We start from the raw sequence: 14,114 nt of genomic DNA, 5'->3' as shown, positions 1-14,114 counted from the left end.
ATTCCTCCCCAGCCCAGCCCTCCTTTTAAGGCCAGGAGCACACTCACTGCAGGAGACAAACATTCGACCGACTGCAACTGCAATTAAATTATCTCTCATTCCCCATAATACCCAGCAATATACAGCCAGCTATCAATACCCCCCCCACCTCCTTTATTGCCCGTCCAAAAAAATACAAGCCATTTCATCCCCCCCACCAACCCGCACCAAAAATAACTCATTGTGATATCGTACAACAGCCATCATCCCCCCCCCCGGCCCCCGCCACCCGAAAGCAAAAGAGCAACCTAGCAACCTAGCAAAACGCAAAACCAGGACCCATGAAAACTCCAGTGGAAACGATAAGATAAGCTCAGGTAGACTCCATCGCGTCCTCATCGTCTACCATATCTAGCACGCGAGCGTACTGGACTGTGACGCGTTGGAGATCGCGGAATTTGCCTATATAGACTATTAGTTCTGTTCCAACAAATCCAAAGAGTGCGCCCAGCTGTGACAGCGGAATAGAGAGGGAAGGGTAAAACATACCAAGAATCAACACAACCCCCTTCAACAACTCCCTCCGATCCCACCCACAAATCGTCTCCCCCTCCGCCATCCACCCCTTCCCCTCCCCCTCTGCAGTTCCCTCCTCCAGAATCCCCCCAAGCAACCCCCTCAACAACTCCTCCACCTTCCCCTTCGCCCCCTCTGCCCCAAGCCGCTTCGCATACATATACAGATACAACCTAAATTCCTCCCTGGCCCCCAGCCCCAGCGCACCCGCCACCCTATTCTCCAGATGCGCAACACTAACCGCGCTTTCGAATCTCTCGAAGCCAGGGCGTGGTAACACACCCTTGACGAGGCGCTGGAGCATGTATGCGCGCCCCTTGAGCAACACCTCAGCGGTGGTATGGCGCTCGAGATGAGGGATTATGCCGGCGGATACGAGGGTCTCGGGCGCGGTGGAGGTGGATGGCCCGCCGACGGCGGTGCTTTGGAGAGCGGAGACGGAGGAGTCATTGCTATTCCAGTACTGCGAGCCGACGGCCCACCAGGCCTCGCTGAGGCGCTGCCACACGTACAGGGCGGGAGCATAGGCGTACCCATCGCCGTTAGTGAGAGTAAGGACGATATTCCCCGTGGAATTGAGGTGTGCGGAGGTTATTCCCGGTCCGGGGACAGTGTGAGATGACAGCGATTTCACCGCCGCATCCAGCACGGGGGCCAGACTCACCGGCGGATGCGGCGACGACAACGTGCGGATGTTCCAGACGTGACACATCCCCACCGCTGTGATGCAGAGGAGCCACCACCCTCGACATTCTAGTATAACAGGCTGGGCTTCAAGCACGAGCGCGTTGAGGAGGCGCCGGCCCGCGGGGGTCCAGACATAGAGAGACCCGTCTTCACATGCCGCAGCCCAGAGGTTTTTGTTCCCCGTCACGAGCAGCACGGGGCGGGGGAGGAAGTCTTGCCAGAGGACTGCGGAGCGCTTGAGTGCTGTGATGCGCGTGGGTTCATTAGCGTGTGCGCCTGTGCGCGCGTCATTGCGGGCTTCGAATATGACATCGTCTGCGTTTTTGGCAGCGTCGTCGTCTGGTGCCGCGCCATTGGAGAGGGGTTTGGTAGTGGGTAGACCGCCGCGATTGAGGGACCGCAGGATGTGCGTTCGGACTTTCGGGACGGAGAGACGCGTTTGTGAGACTGACATTACCGGGTCCACGACGGCGGGGCGGATGAATTCAGGGGTTACTTCCTGCCCGCGTGTCGGGGTGGCGGTGGCGGGCTCGACGCCGTCGACGCCGTTGCGCATGATGGGGATGGTGCCGTTGGTGGTGGTGCCGTTGAGGCGTTTGGCGCCGGTCTCGTCTTCGTCGCCGGTTTCGAGGACGACGGCTTTGCGCTTGTTGCCCAGGAGCATGGAGGCGAGGCCGCCGGAGGGGAGGCCGTCGTAGGGCTTGGAGAGGTCGAGGATGGATTGGGGGGCTTCGCTTGTGGCGTTGTTGGAGCTGGCGGCCATGAGTTGGGATTGGGGGAGTGAGGATTGGCCGGTGCCGGAGGAGGATACGAGGAGGGGAGCTACCCTCTTCTTTCCCTCTTTCGTGATCGTTACTCTCTTCTTCATTGCTTCGATCTTGGCAGCGTTCGTCTCCTCTGCTGGAGGTGTGGGAGCGGCATCTTTGTCCGTCCCATTCGTTGCAGGTGTTGAAGCCCCCTTATCGGCAACCTTGCTATCACCATTTGTGATTGAAACCCCATTCTTTTCCGGGCGCGCCTCAGTAGCTCCATCGCCCATCAGCGCGCCCATCCTCCCTTCTGCTCCGCGAAGCTCTCCGGCCCTGCTGCGCTCCTCTAGACGAAGACCTGCAACGTCCTCGATGACGCCCACGCCCTTGCGACCAACACCGAAGCGTTGCAATACCTTATCATTCTCTTCAATTCGAGCCACATAGCCAAGGTCTCCAAGTTCAAAGGCGACCGCAAGAATGGTGCCATCCAAACTAGTGACAACCAGGGTCCGTCCATCCGGTGTCCAGGCAAGATCGGAAATAGATTTTTGAGCCAGGTCTTGCACAATAACCAGCGGCCTCGACGTGCTCGTATTCCAAACCGTCAAAGCCTTATCCTGACCAGCACAAGCAATCACAGAAGTCAAAGGCTGCGTACTGAAGCCATTGGCATCCGTATCTTCCGGCCCTTGCGCCCTGCTACTGAACAATCTCGGAGCAAACGCACACACCTCCACCGGCCCCTCATGGCCGATGAGCGCAATATCGCTATCCCACTGACTGCGATTAATGATCGCCACGGAGCTAACAGGACCATTAACCGAGTTCGCCGCAGCGATATGATTCCCATCCGGACTCCACGAGCAGCGGCGAAAGTATGTAGTGAGCGGGCTCGATTTGAACGGATTCGCGATGGTATGCTCGAGCACGAAATTATTCACCATATCGTGCGCCGTGGCGTTCGGCGCGGGTGATGTAAAGCGGAAGATCTTGATGGTGCGGTCGTCGCTGGCGGTTGCGAAGTATTTGTTCGCGGGGTCGAAGGTGATGCCCTTGACGTGACTTTGGTGCACGGAAAGGGTCTTGAGCTTCTCGAACGTATGACCGGACCACACCACGATTTTGGAGTCGAGGCCGACGGACACCAGGATCGAGGAGTCGTAGGACCATGCTAGGTCTTGCACGTCGTTATCGTGTCCGATGAGACGTCTGAGGATCTTCCAGTTTTCGACAGGCGGAGGTTCATTGGTGCCTAGATCATCGTTAGCCCACCTCCTGACTCCATCTCCCAATTCTCCTTTATTCTGCCCCTCCCCCCATTTCCTGAATATAACTCACCGAAACTTGCCCCATGCGCCGGGGGCTCCTTCTCCAAGTGATAAACGCAAATAATCTTATCATCAGCACCACTAGCCAGCCAGCGGCCATCGGGGCTAAACCTGACCGTATGAATCGTGCCACTATGGTAGCTCATATGGCACAACTGCTTCGGGCCCTTGTACTCTGTATTCGCCGCATTGCGAATAGCCTCCATGCTCCAGATGCGCACATGGCCATCTCCCGCCGCCGTCGCGACACGGCTTCCATCGGGCGAGACGTGGCAGGAGTAGACCTCGAAGTCCTTCTGTTCGCCTGGGACCTCAGTTAGTATACATGGCTCACCTTGTATTGGAGAGGCATCGGTGAAATCGTCCCGGGGGGGGGAAGGGCAGGAACGTACCACTGTGCGTCAGCCACGCCGGTCGGATGAAATGCATGTTTGCGCGCTTAGTGTGGGACTGGCATGGTACGGCGTGGTGATGTCGTCGATTGAACTCTGGTGATGGCTTGAGGTGTCGCGCGTCTGGGGGTACCGCCGAATTGTGTCGCGGCGCGATTCGTGAGGGAGACTTTTAGCCGCGGTGCACCCCTAGCGCGAGGCTGGGTGCAAGGCTGGGGGATAGGGTAGCACAGGGATGTGATCGCTGGGGGTGAGAATTGAGGGTCTTTGGTGATGTTTACGTCCGGATTGCTTGGAATGGCCACATGCACTGAAGTGGCGTACAATATGTTCCCGGAAAATGTAGGCGTGCATTACACACTGCTGTTTTGTGTACCTTGGAGGTGGTATGAGGAAGAAGGCTTCGGGAGAACGGCAATGGTGATAGGAGAAGTTTCTGGATATTCTACTCCATCTCACGCAATTTCGGTGTCCCACAGCGTCATGCCCATGCTGTACTGAGATATGCTTATAGGCCTACTATAATCAAATGTAGACGAAGGCGGCTTATGTGCACATTCTACAGCCATACGGCCATGCTGTGCCCGCTTTTGTATTATTCAGTCAGTATCCAAGCAGGCCTTTGTGCCACCGACCGCCACGTCAAATGTGTGGAACAACGGATAGCCAACTTCCACTGCTGTCGTTGCCATCTTCGAGAAGACCTGATAAAGAACATATGCCCTATATTTGAACTAGCCCTCTTCGTTGGAGGCCACATCAACGAGTCGTGGCTATCTCTGTAATAGAGAGGAGGGGGGCTTGTGTGGGAGGCGAAAACTGTAGTCCTACATTCCCGCTGTCCAGTAGCACTGGTGTGATGTGATACTGGCAGTTCTCGTAGCAGCGAGGGTCTACGAAATGTCGTGGGAAGCACTAGAGTCGCCGCAGAAAACGAGGGGTTTCCCGGCCGCAGTCGAATGGAGGTGGGGTCTCAAACGCCGTAGCACGATGGTCCTCATGACGGCGTTGCTTAAATTTAGAGTCTTGCTGGTGCCAGTAGGTCTTGATTCTTCTCCTATCGGTTTGAGTATCATGGAAGGACACGGTCGACTCGGTGAACATCTGAGACTGGAGCATCCGGCGAGCCGAAGAATGAGTCTAAACGGAGATAATGTCTTTCCTAGACGATTCATGAGGTAAGTGGAAACTGAGGATCCCGTACGGCAGGATTGCATCGGAGTTTGGGTGCAGACCGTGCAGATAGTGCAGTAATGCACAACAGGAGAGTCGGTACGCATTTGACGACAATGAGTGTACGAGGAGCATTGTGTTGGTAATACTGGGGAGAGTCGCAGTTTCTGCAGTTTCTGCGGGTTTTAATACATATTTATTCATATTGAATATATTGAAGTCGTGGGTTTTGTGTCAGCAATAATGAGCAATGTCATGTCATCTATCTTTCACTCTTCCCTATCCGGGACTTCTATCCGGCGTCTGGCGCACGGAACTTTAAGTGCCCGGCACCCGAGTTTAGTTGACTCCACTAACACGTACGTACATCATTTTACTGTCCCCGTACCCGTACCTCAGCTACTTCAGCTAGACAAGGTACGCCATTCCTGCACAAATGCACAAAATGGTCCACTTCCAATATATTCGAGTCGAGTAAATTGGGGAAAATACGAACATTGCAGGTGATTGGGTTTTGCACTATACTCTGCTATACTCTGCTATACTCTCCTATACTCTCCTATACTCTCCTATACTCTCCTATACTCTCCTATACTCTCCTATACTCTCCTATACTATACTACTACTGTATTATCCCTCTCTACGAGAATCGTCATACTGTACAATATCCATGTCAAGTCACCTATTATTCTCCACTACTATACTACTATACTATCGATGCGTCCCGTCTTCAAAAGAGGGGCTACGAGGTACTACTACCAGGGCTACGACACTACTACTACCCACGCAGGTTACAAGAGACGAGTAGGATCTGATTCTGCAGAAACGGGTTCAGAATACGAGGCGCCAGTGACGGTTTAGGGGATCGCGGAATATAAAACGCTCTAGTCAGACTACAAGTGGTATAGTCTTGCATACTCTGACATGCTCAACACGGAGATACGCCTCTGTTTACATGTAAGACATTTTTGATTTGTCCACAGAGTCCGCACCAGCACCCCGACACCCCCCCGCCACGCCCGTGGATTACCCTGCGGAGATCTGCCAGCAAGGCGTCAAAAAATACTTATCAATTCTCAACACTTCCAAAACAAAAACCTCCCCCAAAAGACCTCTTTATGCTGAGTGACCCCTCGTGCTTCCTCGCTGTCTGACCCAGCGCATACCTTTACGTATACAGAGTGTTTGAGCGCTGCATTGCATTTCCTCCGTGGGGATTGGCCTCAGCTGGTAGAGAGGTTTGCGCAACTCTTCAGCTGAAACAACTGCACCCGGATCCGTCGCTTCCCCCACACGTCATTGCACCCCTTAAGATCTCCATTACCTACCACCGACAGGCGAAGTCGAGCTGGGAGGAAGAAATATTAATGTCGTTGCAATGATCCCTTTGTTCTGACCTACACTCTCGTTTCCCCCCCCAATCCGCACGGATGGGTCTCATATCATCTCTATTCGGCGGGAAGACGGCGCAGGACATACCAGCTCAGCCAAAACGAAAGAGTGCGAAGCCGCGGACCAAATCGAATAAACCCAATAAATTGTCGAAACCCAGGACGAATACGTCAGCGAATAATCTACTGGATGTGCCTGGAGGCGGGGTCTCGAGGAAGAGCTCGCTAGCGAGTGTTAATGCAAGGGGGAAGAGAAGGTCGAGCAGTGTTCCTGCGAGATCTGATGTGGATCTTCCATTCGCAGAGGATGCGAGGGAAGATTCTGGACCGGGCCGTGGGAGGCAGCAGGAGAGGGATAAGAGGGCGTCGAGGCTGAGCAGCTTGTTTCGAAGCAAGTCGAGCACGCCTGCGTCGATAGTGCTCCAGGATAGGCCAGATGATAAATGGATTTTAGACGACAACGGTGGAGTTGAGGCGTTGGATAATTCGGATCCGTTGCGTAGATACTCACAGCTGGGGCTTGCAGGTTATGCTCAGGACCTGCCTACGGATAGCCAATACTCAGTAACTGACAGGTAAGTTATTCAAACGCCTCTCATTCAGCCGCACAACGGTATGCAGAACATCGAATATGCAGAAAGCTAACCCCTGATCCAGCACACCGGATTTACATAGATCTCCAAGCTATATAAGGTACCAACAAGCTCGACTGTCCCTTGTTGCCGAAACATCATCCGCTGCTCAAATAAATGATTCCCTGCGCCGCCAGCGCCTTGCCGAAACAGAAGCTATCCTTACCAGAAATGCAAGCGTCCACTCGCAAAATTCAAATGCATCTAACCGCTACTCCATGAGATCGAGCACATCTCCCGCTCTATCCGCCCGCCTGAGCTCGACGGAACAAGTGCACATTCAACCAGAAAACTATACCTCCCACTCAGTTCGCCGCCGCTCCCACCTCACGCCCGGCGTTGCAACGAGGATGGGCGAGACCAACAGCGGGTCACGTTCTTCGAGGCTGCAGAAGCAAAATCCAAAGGCATGGAGACAATCCGCAGCTGAACCGGAATCCAGCCAGACATTCACCCACCGCTTCGAAAGGTCAAAGACACTGCCCAGTGAGGAGGAAATATATAGTTACTACGACGAGGCTAAGGCAAGCGAAAGCCCCGTAGAGGATCTGGAGATGCTGGCACCGCTCCAGAAACCGCGGTTTAGAGAAGACATCACAAGCACGCAGAGGATGAGCACGCCGACTGATTTGAGACATATCGGTAGTTTTGAGCTAGGTAGTCTAAGGATCATGAATGGTGTCGCAACTCCAAACGCTGCGAACACGCCAAAGGCACGACGGGCACCACCTATAGATAGTGAGGTAGACAATGTCTCTGCGCGGACGACAGCCATGAGTCTCGCGAGCTTGGCGCGGAGGCATCCGTCGGAACAAGGGAAGACGCATGAAGTCAAACAAGCCAGGCAGCCAGAGATCACAGTCAACCCTACAGACCAACTCACCGTTGATCCGCCCTCCAGAAGCCCCAGCACGGCAACAAAGCAATCAGCCTACTCTGACGTCCTGGAAATCAGCAGAGCGTCGTCGCAGTATCTGGAATCGGCGCCGCAGATACCTGGTGGTGCTAGCGAGTTTGCTGAGTTCTACAGACTGGATATTGATTTCCTTCCCAGCCTGTTCTCTGCTGATTTATCTATGCCGTCGACCCCGAAATTGGAAACTTCATCGAAACGCAATTCTGAGGAAGACGAACGATTTGAGGACGCCAGGTCACATCTTGGGGTATTTGAGGACGCTAAGTCGGAGCTTTCAGTGCATGATCGGCGTAGCCCTATTTCTGAAGCCCCGAGAAGGCAGGACGACGAATTGTATCTTCCTGCTGTCGAAACCATGTCGCCACGCCGTCCTGCGCAAACAATGGATACTTCGACGCACGCACGTCTTGAGCCCTCGGCTGTGCCCGATAGCGGGTATAGCTCTTATACTTCTCTGGGATCGGTGCAGTCATCCGGGTCTCGGTCAAAACTGAGGGATACCTCAGAGTCTCCTACTGAACTCGATAATTACCAGGTAGCTCGACCATCTGAATTTGATGTGTCTTCTAAACCTAGAGTCCCCAAAGCGGATTATTGGAGGACGCAACATGCTCCGAGCGAGTTGGCTAGAGAATCTCGTGCAGAGCCAATAGCCCCACCGCCGGTGAGAGCAGCTCCATCTGAGCCCCAAAGGAACCAGATGCCGCGACCCCCGATCCCAATGACGACTGCCCACGTGGATGATTCATTGGCGTCCCAGGCAGAAGCCGAACTTACCAAATCTAACAACAAGTCTGCACCTACATCTCCCAAGCAGCGGTCTCCAGGCAAAGTTCTTCAAAAGTCGTCTCGGGCTCGCCCAAATTCCCTAGCTGTTCAGGGTCGTGCTAATTCTGAAGACACGATTACTCCTGTCAAGAAGAGGTGGCATAGGCATAGCACCCAGCCAAGCTCAGAGGCTCCCATCACGGTGCGAAAGATTGAGGAACCTGAGCAGATTAAAGTGCCGCCGGTGCCTAAACGCCTTTCTCTCACGTTCAGAGAGCGAGCAAGCAGGTTCTCCTCGGGATTGAAACATACGACACCAGTGCCTGACACCGTTAAGCCCGCCAAAAAGGAAGAGGAACCCAAACCCGCACCCCCTCCATCCAAAGAAGAAGTTCAGCGCTCAATCCGCCGGCAGTCCTCCCCCGCCATGCCTGGATTCCGACTTGTCAACGCCGCCGCCCCCTCACCACCAGCACCCACACCCCCCACAAAATCCCTCCGACCCCTCTCCTCCCCCCCACCAAAACACACCACCAAAGACTCCCGCTCCCCACCAAAAGATACCCCCAAAGCCCCCCGCTCCCCACCAAAATCCACCACCAAAGACCCCCGCGCCGACTTCGAGCGCCACATCCCAAACGCCACCACCATCACCAGCCCCCTCAGCAACACTCCCTACGACGCCTCCTCCTCCGCCATCGCCCCTCCCCCCGCTCCCGCAACCGCCGGGTCCGCAACTACCACCACCCGTCCCCGCCGCGACCGCACAGGCCGCCTCATAGTCGCGGACGAAGACTCCGCCTCCCACTCCGCGCGGGCGCGCAGCCAAGTTCGCGCCGCTGAGCGGGCCCAAGAAGCTGAAAGGAGGGAGGTGCTGGTGTCTCGCGTGGCGCAGAGTATATCCGAGGGTTCGGACGGCCGCGCACAACCGGCTGTGGTGGTGGTGGTGCCGAATAATTCGAGTTTTGCGAATCAGCTAGCTGGTGCTGGTCACCGCACCCCTACTGCGTCTGGCGCGTCGACACCAAGAGCGGGGAATGGGAATCTGACGCCTGTCCCTGCTCTTGCGTCTGGGTCGCTGAATGTACCAGAAACGCGCCAGAGTCCATTGATGAAAGGGAAGCGTGAGAAAATCGGCCCCCCCCCTTCCCTCATGAACAACCAGCACCGCAAACACGGCATCCTCGGTTTCTGGAGCGGATCCTCCTCCTCCAAGGACGGACAATCCCTCGACGCGCTGCCACCCAAACGTCCCATGCCTATGGGACCCGTCGGATCCTCGGGCGAGATCCCCGCCATCGTTTCGGCGAAGAGCGCGGGCTTCACGACGCCGAGGGGGAGGACGTTGCCGTCTATGGCGCCGCAGTGGAGGGGGCCTAGTCCGGCGGAGCTGGCGGAGATGGCGCTGCAGGCGAGGAAGGAGGGGAGGTTGAGTGTGGAGGGGGGGAGGAGGAGTATGAGTGCTGGGGGGGTTTATGATAAGGGGAAGGGGGTGGCCGGGAATGGTGGTGGGGAGAGGGAGAGGCCGGGGTCGGCGATGAGTGAGAGTGAGCCGAAGGGGAAGGGGAGGAGGAGGGGGTGGAGTTTTAGATCTAGGAAGGAGGGGGAGGTTTGATGGAGGGGTTGCGTATACGAAGGCAGTACAGCACAACGACACCTCTTTTTGTTGTACTCGCATACCGGCGTTTTTTTATTTTGGATTTTTTTTGTTTCTGTTTGGATTAACCACGGATGGAAAGGATGAATGGAAGGGATGGCTGAGGCCGGGCATTTTATGAGCATACGACTTGGGCTTTTTTGCGCATACATACCAACAACTACAGTGATGGGTAGACATATATAAGGTTTTTCTTTTTAGTTGGGGCGGAGGGACATAAATGGGGATGGGAAAGGATGGATTGGATGGGAAGTGGGGGTGGGGGGGTAGTCTAAATGAATATAGTGTAATGTATATGCGTCGAATTTTCACCTCATCTTTTCTCGACGGAAGTGATATGTGTTGATGCTAGTGGTCCGAAGTCCAAAGTCCAAAGTCCTTTGTGTTTAGGCTGGGATTGGACGGCTTGCTACTGACGCCGCTTTGTGAAGTAGACTTGATGGGTATATAATGGACAGGCTGGAGGATAGGTTGAGGGACAAGCTCACACGTAGTTACACCAGTGGACATGGCCGTTGTGTGGTTTATGGTGAATGTGGGGTGAGGAGTGTTGGGATTAGGGGACTCGGTTGAGAGTGGTGATGGAAGTGGTGGATTCGTGGTGAGAAGAGAGGGCGACAGTGAGAAGAGGGGGAGGTGGTAAGAAGTTGTGGTGGTGAGAAGTGAGGATCTAACCTTTCCCACCCTCTCGACCTCATAATGCGAGAGAATTCTACATCCAGAATAACCAGGGCATAGGAGAGAGCAGAAAGGATACTAGCGAGTGTTCGGGAGTGAACGTCATTTGGTCAGAACCTTTTGGCAAAAACTGGGATCTTGTACTCGTATGCCAACTCTGTGGAGCCACCTGGCAAATGGCCAGCTGTACTTGGTGGATTTGCTTTTTTATTTGGATTGTATCTGTAGATTACTGCTGCGGAACCTGGGACATCTAGGGAGTGGGGGGTGGGGAGTGGGGAGGAGGGGAGGGGATATAGTGTAATTCACAAGCGTGGACCTTATACACACCTTCGCTAGATAGAACTGATACCCATACCAGTCCAGTAGGTTGAAGTCCCCGACTCTTCTATAAATCGACAAAGGATACGAGCAACAGATGTATTAAGGCAATGGACGAGCAGAACGCTACACGCTGTTTTTACTACGGTGTCGAGCATTGGGGTTTCATCGTGAGGAGCGGGGTTATTTGGCGGATGTGTGGGGGGAGTAAAGGGGAGGGGGTAGGGGGTAGGAGGTGAGAACGGGAGGGGGGTAGGAGGTGAGAACGGGAGGATGTGGCGAGAAATGGTGGTAAGAACTATTAGTGACGAGAACTATTAGTAGTAAGAAATGAATATCTGAACCTAATCTTTGTTAACACCACCTCAACCGTGAATGCGAAGTAAGCTACCCTCCACCGCAAAAGCCATCTTGAACCCGATTCTTAGGTGGTCATTGTTAGACTAGTTCGCTGCCTCATGGAAAGCCATCATGCGCCACTCGTTGTTCGAGTGGCACGACAGTTCAACATGATATTAATGCTGGAGACTTCAATCGAGGCTATCCCTGCGTGTTCTATGACCATTCCAACCCAAAATCACGCCCATCCCGCATGCCCAGCAGCAACACCCATATCAGCACGTCAAAATAAATAAAACAGCAAAAACACACAACAGTAGGTATTTGCTAGTAGTCACCTGTCAGAATGACGGAATGGTTACAAATGAGGTAACACCAGGTTGGGTGTAAAAACGATGATTGAATAATGCTAAGGAGGCAACATGAAGTCGGAGCAGAAGGCCCTGACTTATACTATAATTGGCAGTCGTCCTCCACGCGGTTTCCTGCATGTTCTAGTTCTAACCGCACGACAAAAAAATAAAGAACCAATGCAAAATAAAGAAATCCTCCTAACAAAGACAGCAGGCATCAGCCTGTGCCTGTTGGTGCCTGTGCCTTCAGCGGCGGTTACCCCTTTTCCTCATGTGACACTCTAACAATGCCCCCACCCCCCTATGGAAGCCAGAAACAGAGTCGCCAGCTCCCAAGATGGGCAAATCTTTAGCTGGCCGTAGTGAGCAAAGTGCGAGCTTTGCTTCGAGAGCGCCCTGGTCCGCCGTTGCAGCGATGCATGCCCTACTAGACGGGCGGCATCTGGTCGGGCGGCTGGCTGAAGTTGATCGCCGTGACCTCATCGTGCCAGATGATGAGCGTCTTTGTGTCGCCAGCTGAAGAATTAGCCGAATGGCGATACACTCCGTACTGGATCATGCCATGATCTCCCCACAGCGTGCCATCGGGACTGGCGGTCACGAACGTTTGAATACCCTTCTTCTTGATTTTGTGCCCGAATCTGCGTTCTCCGGGCAGTTTCATGTCTAGAGTGAACCAGCCCGTGGTGTCGTTCTTCCAGAGTACCTCGAAGTGAAAATCCATCCACTTATTTACATACGGCATGACATCGTCGATGATGACTTGCTTATAGACATTCCCGCCCCAGCCGAGCACAAGATTGACACCCACGAGCGCGAGATGGATATCGTGACCGCCGTCGTGATGCTTGAACTGCCAGACCACGTCCTCCATAGGCGCCGGGCGATCTCCCTTCACGGAGGGCACGAGATCCGGAAACTGCATGCTGAAGCTGTATGCGCCGCGGTCACCCGAATGGTAGGAGGTGCCTCTTGGGCCCCCGAAGCCGAATTCGCTGCGAGGGAAATTGCCGCCGATGTACGCCGGGTCGTCCAAGGTCACCTTGTTCGCGACGGCCCATTTCGTGTTGTGCGCGCCACCCTTCACCATGTAACAGGCGTCCTTGGCCACGGCGAGGCCTGGCTCGATTCCAGGAATCCAAATTCGGAAGGGGCCTGTCGTCGGGTGTCCAGAGCTTAGGGTGCCATCTTCGTAGTTGGCATGAAATTCCGTCTTTGCGGAGACAGACGCTGCGAGCGCCGAGAATGTTATAGCAGAAATGATCTGAGTTGGTTTCATTGTGGCTGTTAGGTTGTTGCCGATCACCTCTGTGCCTGTGAGTGGATTGCTTGAAAGTGTCGGGTGGATAATGTTCACTTCGAGGTAAGTTGATCGTTCTGTGAGGTAATTGAAGGCTTGATCTCTACAAAATAAATAGCGACGAATACGTCGCTTTATATAGATTGTGCAGACTCGTGGGAATCTGGTCTTAGGGGTATCATATCATTCTACATGTAATTACCTGTGGAGTACGGAGGTCCTTCCCCCAACGTCGGGTGTACTTCCCCCGGAAATAAGGTTATTAATGAGAAGTCTGGGGTCACTTCCCCCGGAAATGGGGTTACCAATAAAAAGTCTGGGGTCACTTACCCCGGACATGGAGAACTCGGGGAAGCCCCGCCATAATCTAGTTTAATTGAGGGGTTATCGGTGAGAAGTCTGGGGTTAATGATTCATTCTAGTTCGTGTGATGGGTTATTGACGAGCAGTTCCTGACGTTGTTCGTCATGAACAACCAACCAACAGCCTTCGTTGTCATTGTCTTTTTAATGCCGCAACTTAGGCCGAAGAAGGTCTTCTCATTACTTGATTATTTTGGTTCCAATGAGGAAAGCGTATATTAAAATACCTAGCACCGCCGGTCGGCTGTTAACGCTGGTTGCCGGGAAACAGTCATGGTCACAATAACCACGCATAGGTGCTATCACATCTGCTCTCTCACGCCTGAACTCCAGCCGAAGGCTGAACAAAACAGAGGTTCGCGCATATATTTCTCCCATAGGCCCTACAACGCGGGGGGAGGGGAAGGCAAGTGGTGATAAGTGCTGGTGGTGAGAAGCTATATTGCTGCGCTGGCATAGGAATGACATCGCGTCCACGGCCACGGCGTGGAAGGAGACGGCCTATGTTAA

General features: G+C 54.0%; 3 protein-coding genes across 3 annotated transcripts; 1 reads left to right on the top strand and 2 right to left on the bottom strand.

Annotated features, from left to right (window-relative positions):
* Positions 1 to 259: 259 nt before the first annotated feature.
* Positions 260 to 5,377, bottom strand: HIR1 (HIR complex subunit). Its single transcript, XM_018269955.2, has 4 exons — positions 3,715 to 5,377; positions 3,333 to 3,626; positions 529 to 3,246; positions 260 to 441 (listed from the first exon to the last, which is right to left on the bottom strand). The coding sequence occupies exons 1-4, from the start codon at positions 3,749 to 3,751 to the stop codon at positions 353 to 355; spliced, it is 3,138 nt and encodes a 1,045-aa protein (XP_018135169.1). The 5' UTR covers positions 3,752 to 5,377; the 3' UTR covers positions 260 to 352.
* Positions 5,378 to 5,992: 615 nt separating this feature from the next.
* On the top strand, positions 5,993 to 10,468 carry VE01_00423 (uncharacterized protein). Its single transcript, XM_018269954.2, has 2 exons — positions 5,993 to 6,853; positions 6,936 to 10,468. Exons 1-2 carry the CDS (start codon positions 6,318 to 6,320, stop codon positions 10,207 to 10,209), a joined length of 3,810 nt encoding a protein of 1,269 aa, XP_018135164.1. The 5' UTR covers positions 5,993 to 6,317; the 3' UTR covers positions 10,210 to 10,468.
* A 1,595-nt stretch (positions 10,469 to 12,063) lies between these two features.
* On the bottom strand, positions 12,064 to 13,409 carry VE01_00422 (uncharacterized protein). The gene has a single exon (XM_018269953.2). It carries the CDS (start codon positions 13,219 to 13,221, stop codon positions 12,370 to 12,372), a length of 852 nt encoding a protein of 283 aa, XP_018135165.1. The 5' UTR covers positions 13,222 to 13,409; the 3' UTR covers positions 12,064 to 12,369.
* Positions 13,410 to 14,114: the final 705 nt, after the last annotated feature.

The sequence above is a fragment of the Pseudogymnoascus verrucosus genome (assembly GCF_001662655.1).
Source record: "Pseudogymnoascus verrucosus strain UAMH 10579 unplaced genomic scaffold scaffold_1, whole genome shotgun sequence".
NCBI classification, from domain to species: Eukaryota; Fungi; Ascomycota; class Leotiomycetes; order Thelebolales; family Thelebolaceae; genus Pseudogymnoascus; species Pseudogymnoascus verrucosus.
The sequence above is the reverse complement of the archived record's forward strand: the minus strand, read 5'-3'. Positions and strand labels throughout refer to the sequence as shown.